The sequence below is a fragment of the Hakea prostrata genome, chromosome 7 (genome assembly GCF_041222555.1).
Source record: "Hakea prostrata isolate BN-2017 chromosome 7, UWA_Hpros_2, whole genome shotgun sequence".
Lineage (NCBI taxonomy): Eukaryota > Viridiplantae > Streptophyta > Magnoliopsida > Proteales > Proteaceae > Hakea > Hakea prostrata.
Genome location: NC_142606.1, coordinates 54,833,020 through 54,856,268, shown reverse-complemented (window position 1 = coordinate 54,856,268; position 23,249 = coordinate 54,833,020). Strand labels below are relative to the sequence as shown.

At 38.0% G+C, this 23,249-nt stretch overlaps 1 protein-coding gene across 1 annotated transcript in view; it reads left to right on the top strand.

The window, feature by feature from the left end:
* Positions 1 to 23,249, top strand: part of LOC149011402 (DNA repair protein RadA-like protein) — a 123,405-nt gene that overhangs the window by 81,777 nt on the left and 18,379 nt on the right. The window contains exons 10-13 of the mRNA XM_089161846.1: positions 3,545 to 3,700; positions 4,546 to 4,623; positions 15,762 to 15,800; positions 22,640 to 22,722. Of these exons, the coding sequence (XP_089017972.1) occupies positions 3,545 to 3,700; positions 4,546 to 4,623; positions 15,762 to 15,800; positions 22,640 to 22,722 (356 nt within the window). The remainder of the gene's footprint in view (positions 1 to 3,544; positions 3,701 to 4,545; positions 4,624 to 15,761; positions 15,801 to 22,639; positions 22,723 to 23,249) is intronic.

The following is a 23,249-nucleotide window of genomic DNA, read 5'->3' as shown; positions in this document are numbered from 1 at the left end:
CTGGATCTCCTATACTTACTAGTTACTTGAAGCCTTCTACAATATTATATTGTGGTTGATTGGAAAAGTAAGAATCTAAGACTTGGAGTCTCTTTGAAGAGCATACATGACTATCGATGTGGGAATGTGAAATTTGTGGAAATATATTTAGATATTTAGAGTTTTTTTTGGATAAACAGATATTTAGGGTTCGTGGGATACTTGATTGTTAATTATGAAAAAAGAAGGGATAGTGGATTGTTACTTAATACTTACCAGAAAAAAAGGGATACCCAATTTGTTTAAAGCCAATTTAAAGAAAATTTTAATTAAATTAAACTAATGCATGGTCGGTTGGGCCAAGGGCCAAACACAAACGTGGCCCTGTTAGGGCTGATTATTTTGTAACCCAAGCCGACCCTTCGGGTTGAACTAATTGGGCTGGTTCGAGTCAATAGGGTTTCATTGATACCCCTAGTACAAGTGTTTTTTTTTTTTTTTTTTTTTTTTTTGCTTATTTAGTTTATGGTCATCATATTGTTTGTCATGTGATGTTGATTGTACAAAACATATAAAATATGTTATTACAGTTGCATTTCTTTGTATTTGTTGGAATGCATTATGTGTCTCTCAATTAGTAGGATATGAATGAGTATTTTTAATTGATTTTATGCAAAATACCTTATAATTGTGTTTATTATGCTTAAATAGGGTGTATGCAAAAACCTATGTCAAACAATGGTGGAAGTAGGGCCAAAACCAGGGACCATAATTCCTAAGGAGAAGCGTCAAGGCGGCAAGGCAACCAAAGTGTTTGGGGGTTCAGCCTAGGCGATTAGGCGACAAAATGGCGGCCAGGCAGCAATAAGGCGACCAAAGCAGTTGGGTCAAAAATTTTCAATACAACTACTTTCTATAATAAGTTAAACAAATATTCAATAGTCACATTCATCCAAAAAAAAACAAGCATTTAAGAATCATAATTATGAAAAATTATTCAAAAAAAGAACACAAACATAAGTTCATCTCATCAAACCATGGTTGTCAAAGCGTCCGCCTAGGCATTTACTGATTCATTGATTCTTGATGTTGAGTATGGCTTATGCTTCACATTCTGTTGCCGATGGGCACAGGGGTTTGATGTCACTTTGGGCCTTGGAGTTCCTTTGCAGATTGTGCGTCAATGCGGTTCAAAACAAAACGGTTGTTTCAACCGCTTTGCCGCCTAGGCGGGTGCTTTGACAACCATGCCCATCACGTCGAAATTTTGGCCATATTTCAGAACCTTGCTTGATATTTGACTTCTGATGATGTATGTGTATGTTTTAGTTGTGTTCTGCATATTAATATTTAATATTTTACTTAATTATTAAGAAATTGCTAATTGTTTATGTCAATTTGTACTTCCAGCATGTTTAGAATTTGTGAATTGTGAAAATACATTCAGTATTGACTGTACACAACCAATCATGAATGCAAATCCAAAAGACCATTCTCAGTTGTTTCTTTTTGCAAACCATGGTAGAAGATCTCGCTCTCGAGAGAGATCTCGCCACCTTGAAAAGAGTCTCGCCATCTCGGTGAGCCGGTCGATTTTTGGCTCCTCGGTGGCCCTCTCGGTGGGTTTTAGGGTCTTGGGTTGCTTGGTTTTGCTTTTTGGCCTTTTGCGTTGGTGGCTTGGTTTGTCCCCTTGTTGTTTTGTCTCTGTGGTGTGTGGATTTTTTTTTTTTTTTTTTTTTTTTTTTTTTTTTTTTTTTTTTTTTTTTTTTTTTTTTTTTTTTTTTTTTTTTTTTTTTTTTTTTTTTTTTTTTTGGGTGGGTGTGGTGTTTTTTTTTTTTTTTGTTTGTGGTGGGGGTGGGGGTGTGGTAGGTGGAATAGGGAGAGGGGGAGGGGGGGGGGGGGGGGGGGGGGGGGGGGGGGGGGGGGGGGGGGGGTGGGGGGGGGGGGGGGGGGGCGGGGGGCCGCCCCCCCCCCCCCCCCCCCCCCCCCTCCCCCCCCCCGCGCCGGGGAGAGCGAGTTTCCCGCCGGTCCCCCGCGGGCTCCCCCCTCTCCCCTTTTTGTCAAACTAACCATGGATGTGTTAAGAGGCCGTAAAATAGGCTAATCAAGAAGAAGACCCAAAAAATATATAAAACCCACCGAAACATCTCCGGATACCCCGGATACCCGGCAGATTTTGTACTGGGTTTCGGCAAGATTTTTACCAAAAATCCCGGTTTCTCTGTGGTCTTGACCCCACTGAGATGCTTAGATGAAACGAGATCTCGAACCTACTATTAACCAATGGCAAACTCTTAGGTATCCTGGTAAGAGTGTAAGATCAACTAACACTGATTCCATGGGATGCTACCTGAGCAGGGATTGTGACACACATACACCTTTCATTTTTTAGTTGCTAGATGGTGTGTGATGGAATCATGGAACCCCAGATTCTTGTCTATCATCTGTCTCAAGATTGTAATTTGGGGTATCCACATGATTAAATACACAATATTTTGGGGTCTGTTAGAGTCCTGTCAGCTATTTAATTTTCTGTTCTATTATGTAGTTTATCTTTATATTAGATTAGTTTCCTTTTACAATATGTTTCATAGTCTTAGTCTGATTCTAGGATATACTTGTCGATGACTACTCACGAGTGTCCCTATCATGGTATAGTTGTGAGTCTTGGATTAGTTTCCATATTGGTTCATTAGTATAAGAGTTCTGTTTTTGCTTGATGTGAGTCATGTGACTAAACATTATGAACGACTGTTATCTTTATATTAGATTAGTTTCCTTTTACAATGTGTTTCCTAGTCTTAGTCTGATTCTAGGATATACTTGTCGATGACTACTCACGAGTGTCCCTATCATGGTGTAGTTGTGAGTCTTGGATTAGTTTCCATATTGGTTCATTAGTTTGAATTTACTTAAAATAAGAGTTCTGTTTTTGCTTGATGTGAGTCATGTGACTCAACATTATGAATGGCTGTTAAAGGTTAGGGATAGAATACACATTGATTCTATTGTTGAACCTGATTCTCTCTTGATCTCTCTTTCTCTCATTCTTCTTCTTCTCCAGATAGTGGTTGGTTTTCTTCTTTCTGAAATTGTCTGAAAGTATGAAATCACTGAAAAATGGTTGGAAACAAACAGATGGCTGAATATTAAATTGAAAATTTCAGACTGTACCTTATCTAGCCAATAGTTTTGGAATTTCCACAACATCACATGGATAAAGTAGCTGGGGATTTGTTGAAGAAGGCCTTCCTAGGGTATATACAGTTTGTGTGTAGATAGAATAAGAACTTTGGAAGTAGTTCCATTTTCTCATTGCGTGTTTTTGTTGATCATCATGGAGTTGCCTACATATTTTCCGACTCTCTACAGGCTTTTGCTGTTTCTATAAAGTATGTCTTAAGATATACTGCTGTAACTCGATGCTTCTTATTTTTCTTTGCCAAAATTTTCCTTCTGCCTCCAGGAGAAAGTTGTTTAGTGTCGAAGCTTGGTGATATTTAATGATCAATAGCAAAATTAATTTAGTCTTTATTTACTGATATTTTATTTCCCTTCCTTTCAGCTTGGAGTATTTGAAATGACACAATCAGGCCTTCAAGCAGTTTCAAATCCCAGCGAGATTTTCTTGAGTGAACAGCACTTGGATTCAGAGGTTTTAGCTGGACTTGCAGTTGCTGTCGTTATTGATGGGTCCCGAATTTTTCTTATGGAAGTTCAGGTATCCCTATTGCATATCAATACATCTTTGTACTTGTTGCCATCTACCTCCCTTGGCTTAATTACTTCACGACGTATTGTAAAATACAACCCAATATTAAACTATCCTGACTCTTTGCTTTGCCGTTAGCTATGTCCTATGTTAATCATGATCCACCATTCCTCTGTATTTTAGCCTATTAAATAAATAGGAATGTCCTGTCGACATGCTCATAGTACTGTGCACAACTTCGATCAGCTTATCAACTAAGATGGCCCTCAGTGACCAGAAGCTTTGCTCACTTTAATTAATCTTCCTAGTTTATGGCATATATATTTCAACATATTCATATAATCAGGGAATCGGGAAGCACAATTAAATGGTTGTTTATGTTGGTGCTTGATTCTTTAGCATTAAACTCTGTATAGATGGATGGTCCTACAAACTACTAGATTCAATTTTATTTTTTTTAATCATAAGTAATCTCTCATTTTAGTCATAACTTAATTGCAAGTTTATGTTCATGTTGGCCAAGTTACTTTATTGCCTTCTGATCCTTGATTCATCACTTGCACAAATGGTCCCAGTGAGAGTTAATTTATAAATTTGGACTTTGGGGTGTTTTCGAGGAATTTGTGGACTGGAATGTTGTGTATGGAAAATTCTTTACTTTTGCCAACTTAATAACTGGCAGTTCTATCAGATTATTTTCTACTGGGAGTGCCAAACATGTCAAGATAGGACAGGACTGTGCATTTATGATTGATTCTTTTTGTTTAATTTTGATTCTTTAGGTCCATTATTGTCTTTTTTCATAATGTTTTATTTCTGTTGATCACATTTAAATAAGGAGAACCTTTATGTAGGCTCTTTGTCTATCTAGCTCATCAGCGACAAGGCATGTGAATGGCCTCCAACCGAGCAGAGTTGACATGATTATTGCGGTGAGTGATTGTTAGATTAGGCTTCACAAGTGTTTCTAAGATTGCACATGTCTTTGTGTGTTGTTATGATCTTTTTCCATGAAGTCTAAACTAATAAAAATTCCTTGAAGTGTGGGTAATTTCTGTATTTGTACTGGACTTGGATGCAAATCCCTTGTCCACCACAGGCTATTTAGGCCTACTCGTCAGTCATAACACAGTCATGACTGCACAGGGAAGGCATGGTTTTCATCTAATAATGCAGAATTATTGGCAGAAAGCATTACATATATGCTTGAATGTCAAAACTGGGATTGTATGTTGTATGATCTGAATTAAGTTGAATTATCAGTGTGTCACCCAATAATATAAATGCATGAGCGTGCCTGCAATACCCTGATACATTTCACATAAAAGTTGTACTAAACAACATTTCATTTCATAGTTGTCAAGGCGAGACAACCGATGGAAACAAAAAGCAAGGTGACACCAAACAAGACCAGAAGGCGTCGCTTAGGTGACACCAGGCCACCTTGATGCAAAAAAGGGCCAGGATGCCTAGTGACACTTACGTTTTATTTCTGAGCAAGTTACACTATAAACAAGAATAGTGCTTCTAGGTTCACAAATACAAGATAGAAAGCGTACTGCATTTCTAGAAATAGTATGCAGAAACTGAGATATAGGTTCGTTGGAACTATGATGATGCTAAAACAGAAATTTATTTTTCTATTCTTTCCCTCTCTTTTTTCTCTCTTTTGGGGGGGGGGGGGGGGGGCTGCTGTTTTTACGAAGCCTTGAACAATTGATCTCAAGGTAGAGAACGGATGAGACAAACTGTTGAGATACAAGGTTGGTATTTTTGCTGTTCTTACTTTATAGTTGTATGGTAAGATGAATATAACTTTTTACAACATGGGTGAATACAAGCTTCAAGCTGGATTAAGTCATTTCCTAGGCTTACATGGTTATTTTATCTTGTAACAGTATGCACACTACTCATAATACCTAGAATCTAGCTCCTTGTCTCATGTAGAGACTGTAATTGAAGACAATACTGTAAGCAGTCAACAATCAGTAGTTGAAGGTGGCAAAAAGCAGGGGTAGCAGAGATAGAAGGATAGAGCCATAGAGGAGAAACTGCTGATCCATGATAGATTAATAATAATCTAGTGGGTGATGAAGCTCCAAGGAAAGCAGGGCACTACAGTTGCTGCCGAGCATCTTATGTTTGTGAGCTTAGTAATTTTATTTCAGTTTTGATAAGTGAGCAGTAAGGTCTTTCTACGTTCAGTTCTTTTATGAAATTAAAGTTTCTCCCACAAAAGGGTAGTTGTTTCAAGTTGTTGGGACTAGTTTCCCTGTGTTAGCTGTTAACTAAGTCCCGTTTAAGTAGAAATCTGTTTCCCAAGTCAGTCAGAGGTTTGTTTGCTTATCTAACTACTCTTTAGCTTCTAAAAACTCATGCATGAGGTTGGAGGTTATGTTTTAGTAGGATAAGGTTTGCTAATTAAAAGAGTTATATACGTTCTTTGCCTGTATGGCTTTCAAGCCTTATGAACTGCCCCATCAAGGAGGAACATATTCAGTTTTCTTTTGAAAAGAATTAAGATATGCAATTCGGTTTTCTCCTGTGGGAAGAATTGATCCAGGTATTTCAAGTCCAGATGAGAGGTTTAGTTGCTGTTTAAAGTCCAGGGAGCTGTTCATCTAAATGCTTTGAGTCCTAGGTGGTCAAAGTCTCTTGGTCTTCTAGTCCAAGCACCCTAGGTTGTGGATTGAGCTTCTCACATCATCTGCTCCATTAATGCACATGCATCCCCTCAATGGTGAATACAGTTACAGATAATCCCCTCCCTTCTAATTCCCTTATCTTTTTTCATTTGGATTCCTAGGACCACCCTTCATCAAACCTGCAGCCTTTATAACTGAGAAGCCCCCACAGAAACCCCCATAGAAGCCCTCTTTGCAGCACATTAAACATAAATTTTGCATCAACGATTTCTGTGGGATGTCAATGGTCAGTTTGCCTCCTTGTTTAGCTTACCCATTAAATCCAATTTGCAGCCTTACAATCCCCTAGTCCCATTGATCATAGAGTCCTAGTTTCCCTCAACTGCCTACTAGTTTTTAGAACGTCTAGAATCACCTGAAACTTATGTCACTCAATCCCTAGGGCCTGTGCACCTACATTCTGAATCCACATTTCAATCTGAGTTGTAAAAACCCAACAGCCATCCTAGCCCATACCTTAGATTCTCTATTTCTGGTTCTGTTTTATTGGATACTGGCAGAATTTCTTCCTTATTTGTTCATACGTAAAGGTCTGCATCATGTGGCCTCCCTACCCTTATCTGTAAGAGTTACATTGTAAGATTAAGAGATTGTTACTCAAAGAGTATGCTTTATTTCCAGCCCCCAATGGCATATTTATAGTTTACAATCAGAGGTAAACCTAGTCTAAGTAGGAAAAGGAATACAAGTGATGAGCACATTTATGTGTGAAATCTTAGGGCATGAAGCATGCATTTTACACACTTAGAGTGGAGCTACCTTGGGTTTTATGTTGTTTTTGCAGATTTTAGGACTTTTCAATATTTAAGCAAATATTTGGAGTTTTGGGTATAAATCTCGCAAATTTTACACGTTAAGAGGTCCATTCAAATTCTCAAATGCGAAAATGGGCCTGATCTGGAGCATGATGGGCTAGAGATGTGATTATGGGCCAACTCCGAAATATTTAAGAGATAAAGAGGGCAAATTTGATCTACGGCTGAGATTATAAATTAACAATCAAATCTACAGAGATATTATTGAGAGAATCCAAATGGAGAAAAGAGTCCTGGCATACCTCAATATCTTATTCCTATTTGTGATTTGATTAAAGAAAGAAAAAGAGGAAAAAGAATTATATTCAGATAAGGAAGAAGGAAAAATCCCGTTTTTGAATGTCTCTGTTCAATTTCGATCAAGCCCTTCATCGAACGGTCATCCGGTGTCCGATCGAGCTGATTTTTGGAGGAGAGCTTCACGACTTCTTGATCTTCAAATCCAACAGTGTAATTATGCAATTGATCTCTCTAAGTCAGTCCAATTAGTACGTCAAAACCCTAATTGGTTGAGTCAAATAGAAACGCTGAGTTTGATTCAAATTCTGTCAAGATTCATATCCCAAACTCTATAAAAGGAGAGCATACTCCATCAAGGAAAAATGTGTTTTAGAGCTTAGTAGAAGCATTCTTTCTTTCTCTCTCTTCAGTTTATTTAGGTTTTCTCTAGTTTTCTTTGCTTACATTTGTGAGATTTAAATTTCTTGATTGAATCTTTAGGTTTAATTTTTCTATGCAATGCAATTCAAGTTTTAAGTTTTAAGATTCGTTTTTTTCTGGGTCTAGCAATTGCAGATCTAGATCATTGTAAATCTAGATCTGGTTGTTAGGGTTGGTTGAGATTCGAATCATTTGTTCAATTCGCAAGTATTCTTCTTCAATAATCTTCTCTCCTCCCTCCATTCCCACTTCTATCTACCCCTCCATATTCTTAATTTAGGATTTACTTTCAGCATTTATTTATTGTTCTCCCTTCCCCTGGGTCCTTGATCAAAGATGCCTACAGCCGTGCCTCTTTTTGGTTAAGGTTTCCCTTTCCTTTTATTACTCTATTATTTACTTTCTGCAATTTACTTTCTAGATTTATTTATTGTTCTCCCTTCCCCTGGGTCCATGATCAGAGATGCCTACAGTCGTGCCTTTCTTTGGTTAAGGTTTCCCTTTCCTTTTATTGCTTTAATTATTTATTTCCTGCAATTTCTTTTTCTCTAATATCCTTACCCCCGATCGGTGGATTATAAGCTACAGCAAAGGGTCCACGATCAAAGTCATTATAATTATACTCCCCTTCCCTAGATCCAGAGCTGACACTCGGATCACTTCCTTTTATTTTTATTTATTATTCGCATTTTTTTCTGCCTTTATTAATTATGCATTGATTATGTTTGCTTTAATTTTCGTTTCAATTCGATCGCTTAGTTTAATTAAGTAATTAACAAATTTTAATCATTGTACTCTCGCATTATCATTAAGAAGTTAATTCTAAAGTGACATATCTCCTTGAGATTGACCCGTTAGCTACACGATACCGTGCGCTTGCAACTTACTTTTAATTTCAAAAACAACAAGCTCGAGGATGAAAAGACAAATTAGCAACAGAATAGGAAAACAAACAACTTGTTGAAGAATACGCAGAAGCACCAAGGCTGCTGCCTTGGTGTGCAAGCATGCTTTGGTGATGATTTCCTTATTTGGATCTATTACATTCCTTCTATTCTTGGTGTATGAACCTTGATACACGGTTGGGAGTTTTAGAGAGCATACTTTTTATTTTTTGTTAGTTACTAATTACTAGTTTCAGAACTTTCATTTTTCTGTAGTTTCTATTTTGGATGAGATTTTAGGAGTTAGAAGACTAGAAGTTTCTGTCCATAAGTTGTACTTTTTTATTTCCTTTTTAGAGGACAAATTTCTTGTCTCTCAAGTTGTATGCTTGGCACTTAAGATCTATATATAAATGAAGCCTGTGATTCTAGTTTTACTTGCTAGAATTGCAGGCCTTTGCTGTGGTTCTTCTTTCATCTTTTTCCTCTTCTTCTCCTTCTTCCAACACTGATTTGATTCATTAAAGCCTATTTTCTAACACAACTCAAAAAACCATTCAACCAAGAACGCCTAATGGGAATTAGGGTAGGATTATTCCCTCTAGATATCTAGCGCTAGCACTAGCTAGCCAAGACTTGAGAGGGGATGCCCCTCATCAAACTCCCCCTCAAGTTGGGGATAGATATCAGCAGACCCAACTTGGTCAGAAGAAACGTTTGGTGAAGACATGTGCTACTTGATCTTCAGACTGTACAAATGGCATATAAATTATGCCGCTTTCCAATTTCCCTTTGATTCAAAGTGTCCGTCTTTCTCTAAATGCTTTATCCTGTTATGTTGTGTTGGATTATGCGCAATGCTTATAGCTTCTGTGTTTCATAATAGAGCATCATGGGAAGGGCCACTAGCAGAGCCAAATCTTTTAGTAGACCGCATAACCAATAACTCACGAACCTCTTGTGCCATAGCTTGATATTATGCATAAGCACTAGATCTTGCAACAGTATTCTGCTTTTTCTTCTGCAAGCAACCAGACCTTGCCAACAAACATGCTGTATGTTGAAGTGGACTCTTGATCATGCGAACCTTCCTAGTCTCCATCAGTGTAGGCTTCAATACAGAGATGATCATTTGAGGACAAAAACCACCATTGTCCGGAGCTGATTTCGGTTAATGAAGAATTAGGAAGACAATAGACATGTGATCGGAGTATGGATCATGCGTGACCTTTCCTTCTGCAAGTAACCAGATCCTTGCCAACAAACATACAGTATGTTGAAGTGGACTCTTGATCATGTGAACCTTCCTAGTCTCCATCATTGTAGGCTTCAATACAAAGATGATCACATGAGGACAAAAAACATCATTGTCTGGAGCTGATTTCGGATAATGAAGAATTAGGAAGACAATAGACATGTGATTGGAATACGGATCATGCGCAACCTGACTCACACTACTATCTGCAGCAGTAATGTCAAGTCATGAATGAGACTTGTAGATTGACTTTCCCACCACCGCTGATAATGTCCTTTATCATGAGGACATGAGGTTACCCTTAGTCAAGTAGTGACTTCCTAAGGAATATTACTTAACTAGTCTAGGACATACTTTATTTGGGATAGAAATATGCCTTTAGCTGAATGAGGAACTTCAATCCCTAGAAAGTACCGTAGTTTTTCTAGATCCTTTATTTCAAACTCATGACTCATGAATTTATTTATCATTACTTTTTTTGGCATTAATTTTCGTCACTGGCATTGCATGTCATAACATAGACAATTAGAATGGCAACCTGGGGACTTGTCCTTTTAATGAAGAGGGTGGCAACCAAGATTACTCTGCTTGTTCCTACTGACACTATTGCCTTATGGAGTCTACTAAACCATGCCCAAGATGACTACTTTAGCCTTAATGGAGCATGTTAGAGTTCGCATACTTTCCTTTGGGTCTTGTCATTTGAGAAACTAGGAGGAATTTTGCAAAGAAGTCTTTTGATAGTCAATTCCGAAAGTTTGGGTGAACCCTTTGGCAGCCAATCCGGCTTTGTATCGATCTATAAATCTATCAATATTCTGCTTCGTAATAAAAACCCTCTTGCAACCAATAGGTCTTTGGTCAAATGAAGAATGATAAGCTCCCAAGTCCTATTTGTGTGAATGCTTTCATATTTATTCTAGTAGAGTCAAAGGAGTCAACAAGGGATATGTGGTAAGTAAATTTTTATGTAACACCCTTTCAAAGGGCTTAGGTTGTTCAAGAGAAACACCTTACCATGAGATAGAGGCATAGAGCAAGTTGATATCAAGGCTTTGGTTCTAGTAAGGATTCTTCTAATGGTAAAGGCGCTTCACTAGTACTCTCTTGCCGATTTATGCAGACATATGATTTCAAAATGTTGATACTAGGAGTCGGTTGTCCCTTCACTTGCTACTTTTGGCTATTTTGTTAGTGGCTGCTTTTTATGTGGCTAGTTTTCAATTGTTGGATAAATTTCCAACTCCATGAAATCAGGGATCAACACATCTTCACCTTAAAGTGTCGAGTTTAGTAGGGTGAGGCTTCATGAAAGATGACATCCATGGAAACAAAGAACTTTCAGGATGGTGGATGATAGCAGTGGTAGTTCTTCTGGGAAGGAGAATGTCTCACAAGGATACATCGAATGCTTCATGATTCAAGCTTGATGGTACAATGATGATTTTGAACATAGCACACAAGTTGGACACTTTAGGGAACCAAATAAGGTTTCTTTACATGAAGGATAGCTCTAGGTCCTTTAAAATTGAGTATCCAGGAAGGCATGTAGTTAATCAAATAGGTAGTAGTGATGACATCATCACTTAAGTATTGGGATGGAACATTATAAACAACTATCAGTGCACGGTAACATTCAATAAATGTCTCTTATATCTTTCAGGCACACCATTTTGAGCCAGAGTATCAACATAGCTGGTTTGATGGAGAATACCATGATTTGCCAAGTATGCTTGAAAGTAAGCTCCACATAGTTTTTGCTATTATTAGTATAGAGTTCTGAAATAGTTGGAAACATTGGAAGACTTCACTCTTGTGATGCATCTGGTAATACCTAAGAAACATGAGTGTGACAATCAATAAATGTTACATACCAACAATGACCAGATTAAGGATTGAGGTTTGAACCGATCTCAAAACTAAGTCCTTGATCCTTGATCTGGTCATTGTTGGTTTGTAACCTTTATTGATTGTTATGGCCAAAAACCGAAGTCTCGAGAAAAACCGAAATTTCAAAGATTTGACTGAAATTTTGGTTGAAATCTGGTACTCTTTTTGAAATTTCGACCCTAGGTTTGTAGCCTTATATGACCTCCATTTCATTTGATTTCTTGCTTTCTACTTATGTAATGCATGATAAACACAATGGAACTAGTAGTTTGCCAAAATAACCTCTGGAAAGTAATCATTCAAGTGTACTAACAAATGATTGGTTCCGAGAAGTACAAATTGTATTGCATAGAGGCATAAAATCAACATCATACATGAATTTGTTTAATAGAATGGTTATATATACAAGAAGTCAACAAAATACAATGATTAACTAGATCAAGTGATGGCTCATTTAAGGCATGAACAAAGCGACAACAATGACGACAACATGCTTTGTCCCAACTACATGGGGTTGACTACATGGATTCTTGCCTTCCAATAAGTTATGTTTGAAGTCATGCTAGATACAAGGCCTGAGCTATGCATATCCTTTTGATAAGAACCTACTAATACCTCTGAAATTAATACAAAAATACAAGATTAACAAGATAGAATTGGTTTTAATGGTGCTAGTCACCCCCACACCCAAAGGTGTCCCTCAGCCTACGGCTGCCTAAGAAAACTCTTCAAAACATTCAATGCCTCTCCACTCAATTGTCCCTCTATTTATTACCCCTCAACTAACCCTAATTCTCTCTCTCTCCTTCACATGGCCTCATCCTAAGGTCCTAACACCTTTCTTCACCAGTTCTCTTAAGGTTATCTTAGGTCTACCCCTTGGTCTTCTAGTTTTTGCTATATGGATTATATCACTTCACCATACAGGGGCATTTATAGGCCTATGTTGAACGTGGTCGTGCCACGTCGAATGACTTTGTCATAGCGTATCGCTTATCGGAGCAACTGTCAACCCACTTTGATATGATCATTACATATCTTATCCTTCCTAGTTTTGCCACTCTTCCATCCTAGCATGCTCATTTCTGCTACACTGAGTTTATCTATTTAATTCTTTTTAACAGCCCAACACTCTGCACCATACATCATAATTGGTCAAACGACGGTTGTATAGAATTTTCTTTTAAGCTTTAAAGGAATACGTCGATCACACAAGACCCACCGCTCCACTTCTTCCACCTTATTTTAATTGTTTGGGAAACATCATCCTTTATATCGCTTCTTTTATTTATGATTGAACCAAGGTACCTAAAACAATCACTCTGTGAAATCTCCTTATCATCAAGTTTCACCACCTCATCGTCTACCCAATCATGATTAAAGTTACAAACTAGATATTCTGTCTTCCCTCTACTTAGTTTAAAGCCTCTTGATTCCAAAGTTGCTCTCAGTGATTCGAACTTGGTATTAATCCCTACTTGAGTCTCATCTATCAACATAATATCATCAGCAAAAAGCATACACCAAGGAACCTTTTCTTGAATGTCTTTGATTAATTCATTTATTATACGTGCAAATAGATATGGGCTTAAAGTTGATCCTTGATGTAGCCCTAGATATGAGTTAGGAAAACGATGTTGACAACCTATTTCTTGAGTACTAGTTTGATAGTCATAATCTTATCTTCTGTACTAGCTCATTCAATATGTTTTTGTCCACAATTATGCCCACTCCATTCTTATTTTTATGGTCTCCCGAACTCAAGAGTTTGAAGCAATGAGCAACCATGGTTTGTTATCAGCATATTGTGTCTTGGATAGTGTGATATTTACCTTCAAAGTACGAGGAGCTTACCATTCCCTGTATCTGGTATTTTTTCTGAGCAAATATAGCCATTGATAGTGAACCAAATTCTAGGGTTGAATTGTTTGATTTTTGCCCTAGAATCAAGCTCACTTCAGGATCTCCTCTCTCGAGAATCAGCAGTCTTCTAGAGACTGTTACTAGCCTGCAGTGTTGGGTTTTGCAGTAACAGTTGATATCTAAGGGTGGTCTAAGGGTTGGTATAGGTTTCTGCCAGGGTAGGGGATTTTGGGTCTTGTGTCTTAGAAATTTAGATTTGCTGTAATTTATGATTTCAGATCTGGAATTTTATAGTTTAATGGATTATAGGGTTTGGTTATGCTAGGAATAGTACTGATGCTAGCTTTTTTGTAATTCAAGGTTATAGGTTTAGTGTTTAAACTGAGGTTTCCTACTTGGAGTTAAAAGAGACCTTGGGGGGGGGGGGGGGGTGTATCTTTCATTCTGCGTGGTCGATTAAAAAAAATCCCTAACTATTGATTGGTGAGAATCATGTCTTAATTTTAATTAAAAATTCATTCATATACTGCGATGAGTTTAAAATATCAAATTTCGTCTTTTAGATTCGGATATAGAATGGAATTTGTCCAATAACAGTATATACGTCTAAGAGTGTCTACATCAATTCACACACATTAGAATTTAATTCAATTAGGAGCATAAAGGTATTATATAAATTATATTAAAAAAATAGGGTAATTTCTTTTTTTCGGTCTGATCACACGTATAAGGTTAGGGATGTCGACTAGGATTAGGAATCGGAGGGGGAAGTAGAGTAGGCGTAGGAGATGATACCCTAAGTGGTTTTGGAGTGTGGTTCAGGGCTTAAGTTGAACTAGGTTTAGGTCTAGAGATGAAGATAAACTGGAGAATTTTAATGAAGAAGATGAAGTGCAAGAATTCTGGAAGTACTAGAGTTTAGGTCTTTTGAGTGAATTAAGGGTAGGGATGGGGTGAAGGGGTAATGCGATCTAACTAGGAGGGGGGGAGGTAAGGGGGTGGGAATAGGGATCCCCCTGGGGGGAGGGGGTTGCTGCTGCTGCTGCAGGGAAGAAGAAAGGGGTGGGGGAAGCTTGCGGAGACGGGGAAGGAGCTGGGGGGGGATCTTCACTTATTGGAATTGGGAAAAAGCTGCTGGAGTTGAAGAACTGCTGCTGGGACTTGAAGAAAGCTGCTGTAATCACACTTTAATGGCTGTCGCAGACCCCTCAGGAAGCCCACAACTTCTATGTCGTCCAAACCCTCATCAATTTTATTATTCAAATTCAACTGGTCAATTACAGGGGGTTGAGGTTTTATTTATATCATCTAAAAGAAAACAAGCTGGGACTTCAACTTTGGAAACCAACTTGGTTTCAAACTAACAATCTATTTCTAGGTACTACTCTTACTTGACTAAGGACTATAATTCCAATCAGGAATCTATTATATTTCACTCTAGAAGGATCCACTTTGGAATCTAAGAGTAGATATGGAATGCTAATAAGAAACAGACTAAAATTAGGGGGGATTCCCACACTCCTCGAAACATACCCTAATGAGGATTCTTCAATAATTCACGAAATAATGACCCAACTTAAAAAAGAAAAGTAGATCTAGGGTCCTAATAACATGCTGGACCCAATGACACCCTAACTTAGGTTCCACAAAAATACCAAAATGACCAAATTAGCCCTGGTATGACTAGGAGCCATAGGATTTGGGGAAAGTAACCATAGGTCCTATGCTGCCCTGGAAACTGTTTACATCAGATAGTGAGAGCTCAATCTCTCTATAGTCTACACCAATGATGCATATGACTGTACTTGAAGGTTTATTTTCCTCAAGATATTATGGTCCGTGATGATTTACTCTTATCTTGCTTTGTGATGTGAAATAAGGATTGTAGTACAACATTTTCTTTTATTTTACTGCATTTTCGGTACTAATTATGAAGAAGTCTTTCAATATGATGCAGGGCTTGTTTAGACTGACCATTTTATAATTGTGCTTCTTTAGGTTTTAATGAAGCAAGCTGGTCTAAAACTCCAAGATAATGTATGACATTGGATCCCTCATTCTCTGCTCTTGCAGTCTGTATAATATGATATTTAGTACCCATTCCACATTCTGTGTAATTTGATATTTAGCACCCTTCCCACCCCCCACCCCCAATACACACACCCACTTTCTTCTTTATTAGATGTCTGTTGCTTGTGAGGAGGCTGTACGTGACAGCCTTTGTATGTTACTATGAGGTTCAGTGGCCTTTCTTGTGGCAGCATTTTATCTGAAGCTAACTGAGGTTATACTTGAGGAGTACTTTTCTTAATAGACATGCTTTAAATTCCAAACTGTAAAAAAGAAAAAGAAGTTGCACCTTGAATGTAAAATTGCATACCACACCTTGTTTGAGTGCTATGATATGTACTGCATTACATAATACATATATAAAGACACATAAGTCCTTAAAAATAGTTAAGAATCAAAGTTTCTATTACAAACCACAAATATAGTGTAGTGTTCACAATGCATATTTCATAGACCCAAGTATGGTGAAAAGCATGAGGTATAGACAACTTACTACCCTTAGCTTCTACGTTTTTACTCCCAGGTCCAACAGTAGAATATTTTGAATATGTAGCTGTCTATTAAATAGGTCAGGGTTCTCGAAATATTTGAGATCCTGTCTAGATTCTTCATTAGTTCAAAATTTCAATCAAGTTATTTTAGACTGCATTTTTATGTCTCATTTGTCATCCTGTCTTCAAAAGGTTGAGATATTTGAGATATTGAGTTTTTAAGCTATACATATCATATCCTTAGTTCTTCTGGATATATGTTCATGATACAAGAAGAATAAGAAGGTGAACCAGGTAGCTTTAAGGTATAAGATGGGGGCGACTATAAGGAACTTTGCTGGAATCTTTTACTGATAAGATGGCTCTACTAGGAAAATCAAATTTAGAGGGAGACACAAAGGTGATGTGGACTGGTTACAACTTCCAATTAAGGTTGCTAAGGAAGTTCTAGGGATTTCAAAAGGTATGAGTCTATCCCCTGGAGAGACTTGGTGGAATGATGAAGTTTAAGCAGGAACTAAGGCTAAGAAAGAGTGTTATAAGTAACTAATGATGTTGAATGCAAATGGAGATATTCTATGGCTAGATGAGAAGCAATTGTGTGGGGAAAGCAGATTGAATAGCTATGATGACCTTTATGGAAAACTAAACCAGAAGTATGGGAAAAAGCAATATATCAAATTGCAAAAACAAGAGGAAGGAAACAGTGATTTGGACCAATGTGAGATGCATCAAGAGTGAGAGTGCTAGAGTACTAATTTGGGATGAGGACATTCTAGGGAGATAGGGAGGCTATTTTTACAACCTACTAAATGGATCTGCCCCGACTGATACAGTAAATTCAGAAGTGGAGGGGAATACATGTCAGCCACATTCAAAACAAATTGGCGAGATAGAAAGTAAAGAAGATTTGGAGTATCTCGGCTAACAAAGTTGTTTAAAAAGATTTGGAGTTAGAAAGTAAGAAGAAGAAAGAAAAGTGCTAGATAAGTGGGGAAGTACCATAGACCTGATTTTTAAGAACAAAGTTGATGTTCAGATTTGCAACAATTATAGGGCTATTAAACTTGCAAGTAATACCTTTAAACTATGCGAGAAAATCATTGAACCTTACCTAAGAAGTCAATATACTATGTCAAAGAGCCAATTTGGATATACGCTAAGTAAGATAGACGATGGAAGCTGTTTACTTCCTAATGAGGCTTATGGAAATTTTCAGGGCCTGCAAAATAAACCTCCATGGTCTTTATTGAATTTAGAAAAGGCATATGATAGAGTTGAGTCCCTAGAGAGCTCATTTGGCTATGGTTCACGATCTCGATCTTGAGACTTGAGGCACATCTTGCCAACTCAAAAAAGAGAGTTGGCTTGAGATCTCACTGAGGCAGTGAAATTTTTCTCTCCAACTCAGGGCTCCAACTCAAGGAGTGTTAGGGGTCATTTGGAGCTGAAACTTGCTGTCCAGTCTATGTTAGCCCTCTTGAACACATCATTGACCTATGATTTATGAAAAAAACACGTGTAAATGTGAGTTCCACTTCAAACCCTAGTGGGAGACCACTAAGCTGAAGTGAAACCTTAAAATGGCATATTTTACACATCATATGCTATACATCATAGAAAAATTTTGAGGGAAACTCAAGTTTTGACTAGGTGAAAATGGAAAACTTAGGTGGAAAGCTGAGAATTTTGGAGGAAGCTTGAGACCTTTTTGTGCAAGTTTTGACAGATTTTAGGGAGTATTTTGGGGGTGGTACTTTTAAGCTCATTAGAGTATAAAGAACACACTGGCACATGCATTTTGCTAAAAAAAATCAATGTAGATATGTCATTCAATGTACATAACATCAATGTAGAGTTGTCCAAGAAGTACATTGTAAACTTAATTACTTAAGTACGTAACATTCAATTTATTACTTCTAAGTTCAAAGTACAAATACAAAGTAACTGATAATAAAAGGGAAGTACAACTCAGTGCCAAGAGGATTTCCATTGATGGATCCATCCCATAAGCCAAGTAGTACTATGCTTGTACATCCTCTCCTCCGACCAACTAACATAAACATCCCATGACATTTTATGCCTATGGTTGTCGAATTAATCGACAGCTGCAGCTCTATAAGTCTGATCATCAACATGCCTAAGATAACCAGTTTGAGGAAATACACAATTCGGATAGGGAAGTCCTGATGGAGGGGTGTATTGGTCGTGGTATTTGGGGAAACATGAAAGAAAGAAAATAAAATAAAATATTTGGAAAAACCATGAAACTTACGGGAAAAAGTCCCAAGTTGTTATGTATGTGGGCTTGATTCCGAATGACTATGGGGGGTGGCAGCCCCCCCTACAGGGAACCGAGCTTGCAGAGATTACTTTGAGATATGGATGGGGTTGATTATATCTCGGTTTAGGGTTTTTTTGGTTTAAATATATAACTCTCCTCCTCTGTAACTGGTTTTCCAATTTTGTTGAACTAGTGGATTGTTTGGCGGCTGAGGGTTTTCTTCCCCTTGAGGGTTTCCCACATAAAATCTTCTGTGTTCATGTTTGATCTTTTTCTCTCTCTTTCGTGGGTGTGTTTGGTCCTCTATTTCGAATTGTTAGGACCCTAGGATGAGGCCAGGTGGAGGAGAGAGAGAGAAAAGGGTCTTATCACGAATCCAACACAAGTTTCCACGAAATTTCCTAGGTTTCCTTGAAATTTCTTAGGTTTCCATGAAAATCCCAAGTTTCCCTCAATTTTGTTCTCATTAACCGGCTGGTCCAGCCGGGTCGAACCAGAATTCGAACCAATTGGGGGAAATTTCCCGTTTCGATCGAAACCTATGACTTTTTTTTTTCTCTCCCCTAAGGTTTTGTTTCAAGGTTCTCAAATGGGAAATTTCGTTCGAAAATTATGGTTTCGATCAAATTTTTATGATGCTATACATTAATGCTTAATGTTCAAAATTCAAACAAGCTTAATAGTTTACAGATGTAACCCAAGTTTAGGGTTTGCTTCCAGGACCTTCAAATATGGTTGTAGCAACTAACTAAGGTTTGAGGGTGAACTTAGGGTTTCAGTGAGGGTTGAAATTGAGGCCATGGCTGCTGGTTCTGTGGCTGTTGAAATTTACACAACTTCTCAACAAGGAAGATGAACTGCAGAAAATCCCAAACTCAGAAAAGAGGGGTTGGTTAGGGAAAAGGAGGTTAGGACTGGCTTCTACAGGCTATTGCGACTCTAGAGAAGGAAGTAAGGAGGATTTGGGGGTATCAGCAAATCCTAACTCCTAAGTGGGTTAGGACTTGCGATCGCAGGGACGAAGGGTTGCCAAAAATTCTGCTTTTAGGGAATGCTGGTTATTTGGGAACGGAGCTGTAGGGCAATGTTCTAATGCCTGGTGCAACTCTAGGGGAAGGGGTTGGGGTCTAAAGGGGCTGGGGAAGTAGGCTTAAAAGAGGGGGAGGGTGCTGATATCGCAGGAAGAAGGAAAAGGGGAGGGGAAGGCTACGGTTGGGTTTGCGTGAGGGGTATGGGCTTGCACTTACCTGGAAAGCTTGAATCACAGTATTGCTGAAGCTTGAATGAGAAGAAGAAGAGTTGGAGTTGCAGAAACAAAAGCAATTTCCAGCCGTAGGTCACCCTCCTAGGGATCCCATGACTATACCGGTCTATTCACAAGACTCAATTCATTCAATCAATCAAATCTCTAATTACATTAAGACTTAGGCTATTTATAACCATGCAAACCCAACTAAACTCAAATTGGTAATTTGGCCCTTAAGTCAACAATACTTGCCAAATTAGTACTCAACTAAAACAACTCATACTAATAGTCCAAAAAATAAATAACTCTTTTCTATTTTAGAACAACTCTAGGGCTCTAACAACACTTAAAAGGGAATCAAATTACTACGAGATTCTAGCCCTTAGATTGGAATCTCTTACAGACACTAATTTGTAAACAAAACTAGGACTTAACTAAAATAGAACTATTTTAAAATAAGGTTTCCTAAAATTAAGGAACCCTATCCTAACAACTCAAGACAAACTTTAATGGTCTTTAACCCTTAACTGACTCATCAGAATTTAAAAAATAAAATTATATCCTTGGCCCTGGGATCGTGGGGAACAAAATAAGACCTATATTGGGCCTCAAAAGAGGGGATTGGAAAATGACCAAAATACCCGGGGATATTCGATCAGCCTTAGGTGCACCTTTTGGGTCTGATTTTTTCTCCAATTTTGGGAAGCCCAACCCAGGATACATCAGTTACTCATGTTTATTGTTAAAATTACAAATTTCAGATGATGATCCAATCATCCAAGTTACAACTCAAGAGTCGACACTTGAGACCCTGCATGCTATAAGCACATTATACTTGTGTTGATAATTAGAAAACATAGATATATCTCATGAGTTCTTGAGACTTGAGAGTTCTCCGACCATGCATTTGGCATCTAGGGAAGAGCAGGAGCTCAAGTAATTATGTTGGTATAGTCTGAGGACATGAATGATGCCATGATATTGAATGTTAGAACTTGGAGAAATGAATTCCCAATTACAATTAGGCTAATCCAGAGTCAACTCCTAACCTTTATTTTTTTGCACTCTTAATTGATGATATTACCAGCCACATACAAATGAGATACCTTGCTGTATGTTATTCGCTGATGATATTGTTTTGATTGGTTACACAGTGGAAGGGATCAATGCAAGGTTGGAGTTTCAGAAACCAAATTTTAATCAAGAAGTTTTAGGATCAGCAGAACAAAGACAGCATATGATGTGTGACTTCAAGCAAACAGTGAGAAGTGATGGAGAAGTGAGACTTGAGGATCTAGAGATACCACATAGTAAATGTTTTAGATACCTAGGCTCTACCTTTATTCATATGAGGGACTTTAATCATGTGGGGGATATGGAAGATGCTATTTCTGATAGGATGGATGAAGAGGAGAGGTGCTTCTGGTGTTTTATGTAACAGACATGCCTGTTAAGCTCAAAGGGAAATTCTATTAGACAATAACCAAACTGGCTATGACCTATGGGACAGGATGTTGGGCAGCCAAGAGGGTCCATATAAACAAAATTAGTGTAGCAGAGATGAGGATGTGTGGCAGGGCAGGTCTAGGAGAGAGAGAATAAGGAATGATTGTATTAGAACCAAATTAGGAATTCGACCAATCTTGGGTAAGCTAAGGGAGAGCCACTTGGGGTAGTGTGATCATGTCCAACGGAGAACTTTAGAGGCACCTATAAGGAAGAGTGATCATATCCAGTTAGACAGAGCTAAAAGAGGTAGAGACAGGCCTAAAGTGACCATTGGAAAAGTAGTAAGAGAGGATATGCATGCGCGAGGCCTAGATTTTTTTTTTTTTTAAATTTTTTTTTAATTTTTTATGGTTGGTCAAAAGGCTAGATTCTTGTATGACTACTGATACAGTTGTCTAGAAGACTAGGACCCATGCAGCTGACCTGTGTAAAGGGATGTTCCTTTGATGTTACTTGACTTTACCCCTGGACTTAATTTAATTACTGTTCCTCCTCATGTCTATTTTGCTATAACCTTTAAGGATCCATGATTCCATGTAGCTGACCCCATTGAGTTCAGGTAAAGTTCAGGTGGTTGTTATATCATTTTCTCAGCGTAATGTCCTTAAATATAAGGTCAACTAAAAGAATGTTTGACTCTGCACGCTGATATCCAAGCTGCCAGGTTATATATAGGCATAAAGGTGCTGCATGAGTAACTTGTTTTGGGGAAGAAGAAGATAAAAGACAGAAGATAAGTTCCATCTGTGCTAAATTCTTGTAAAACCAGAGATTAGATCCCTAAACTGTAACCATAACCAATACTACTCACTGGGGTAAGAATTAATAAAATAACTAACTGCATAAAAAATATATCCTGCGATGGGTGGACTATTCCCAATTTGGACCAGAACCGCATTGAGTGAGGCCACTGCTCTGTCCTCACAACTTAAGAGACTGGGTTAATTGGGGCTGGCTTTTACTGAGTTTGGTTCTTTTTCTTTGTGCCTCTTTTACCTTTGATTTGCATCACTGTAGCACTTTCTTTGCCTGATTATCATTTATTGATAAACTTTCTACTTGATGGAGCCAAAGTTCCCCTGGTTAGAGTTGATGTCCTTCCAAGCCGCCCCCCCCAAAAAAAAAAAATCTTTCTCTCTTTTTTCTTCCCTCCTTTTTGGAATGTTTAGTTTAGGTTCTTGTATGATCTCAATCAACAGAAATAGAAGATCCTTATTTTTTTTTGTGCATACTTTGACCTCCATTTATGTTCCGTTGCCATTTTCCTTGTTTGTAGGCTATCTTCTTGAATGTTGTTAGTGGGGTACGTTTAACAGAGACTGCTGGAGATCTTGCGATAGCAATGGCAGTGTGCAGCAGGTACGCTTGTTATATTCAGTCTGTCTCTTATTCCGCTTTCTGTTGGGTATGATAGTTTGACATTTGATCTAATACTGAAAGAACTTGACCTTAAAAAGGTGTTATATTGACCAATATCTTAAATTGATCGGCAGAACTGACATTAGAGAAAGGATATCAGGTTTTGTTTTGTTATTTTATTATTTTATTATTTTATTATTGGAAATGTGTTACTGTGCTACCCAGTTCTTATTGGTATGATCCTTGATCTTTCTATAGCATTTTTACTTTGTTTTATAGATTAGCGGCAGTATACTGGTTTTCAATATTTTCAGACCTTGAGTAGGATTGTCTTGTAAGACATTTAGGTTTTCTCCTACCCCTATAATTATAGTATCTCCTTTTCAATTCTCTGTCAATTATATCTACATACTTGTCCCAACAACCACCACCATAGCCTTATCCCAACTAAGTGGGTCAGCTAGACGGATCCATTAGAAGCTATGATAGTAGTAGAAACCACAGCAATAATTGAAAAAGGGGAAGTA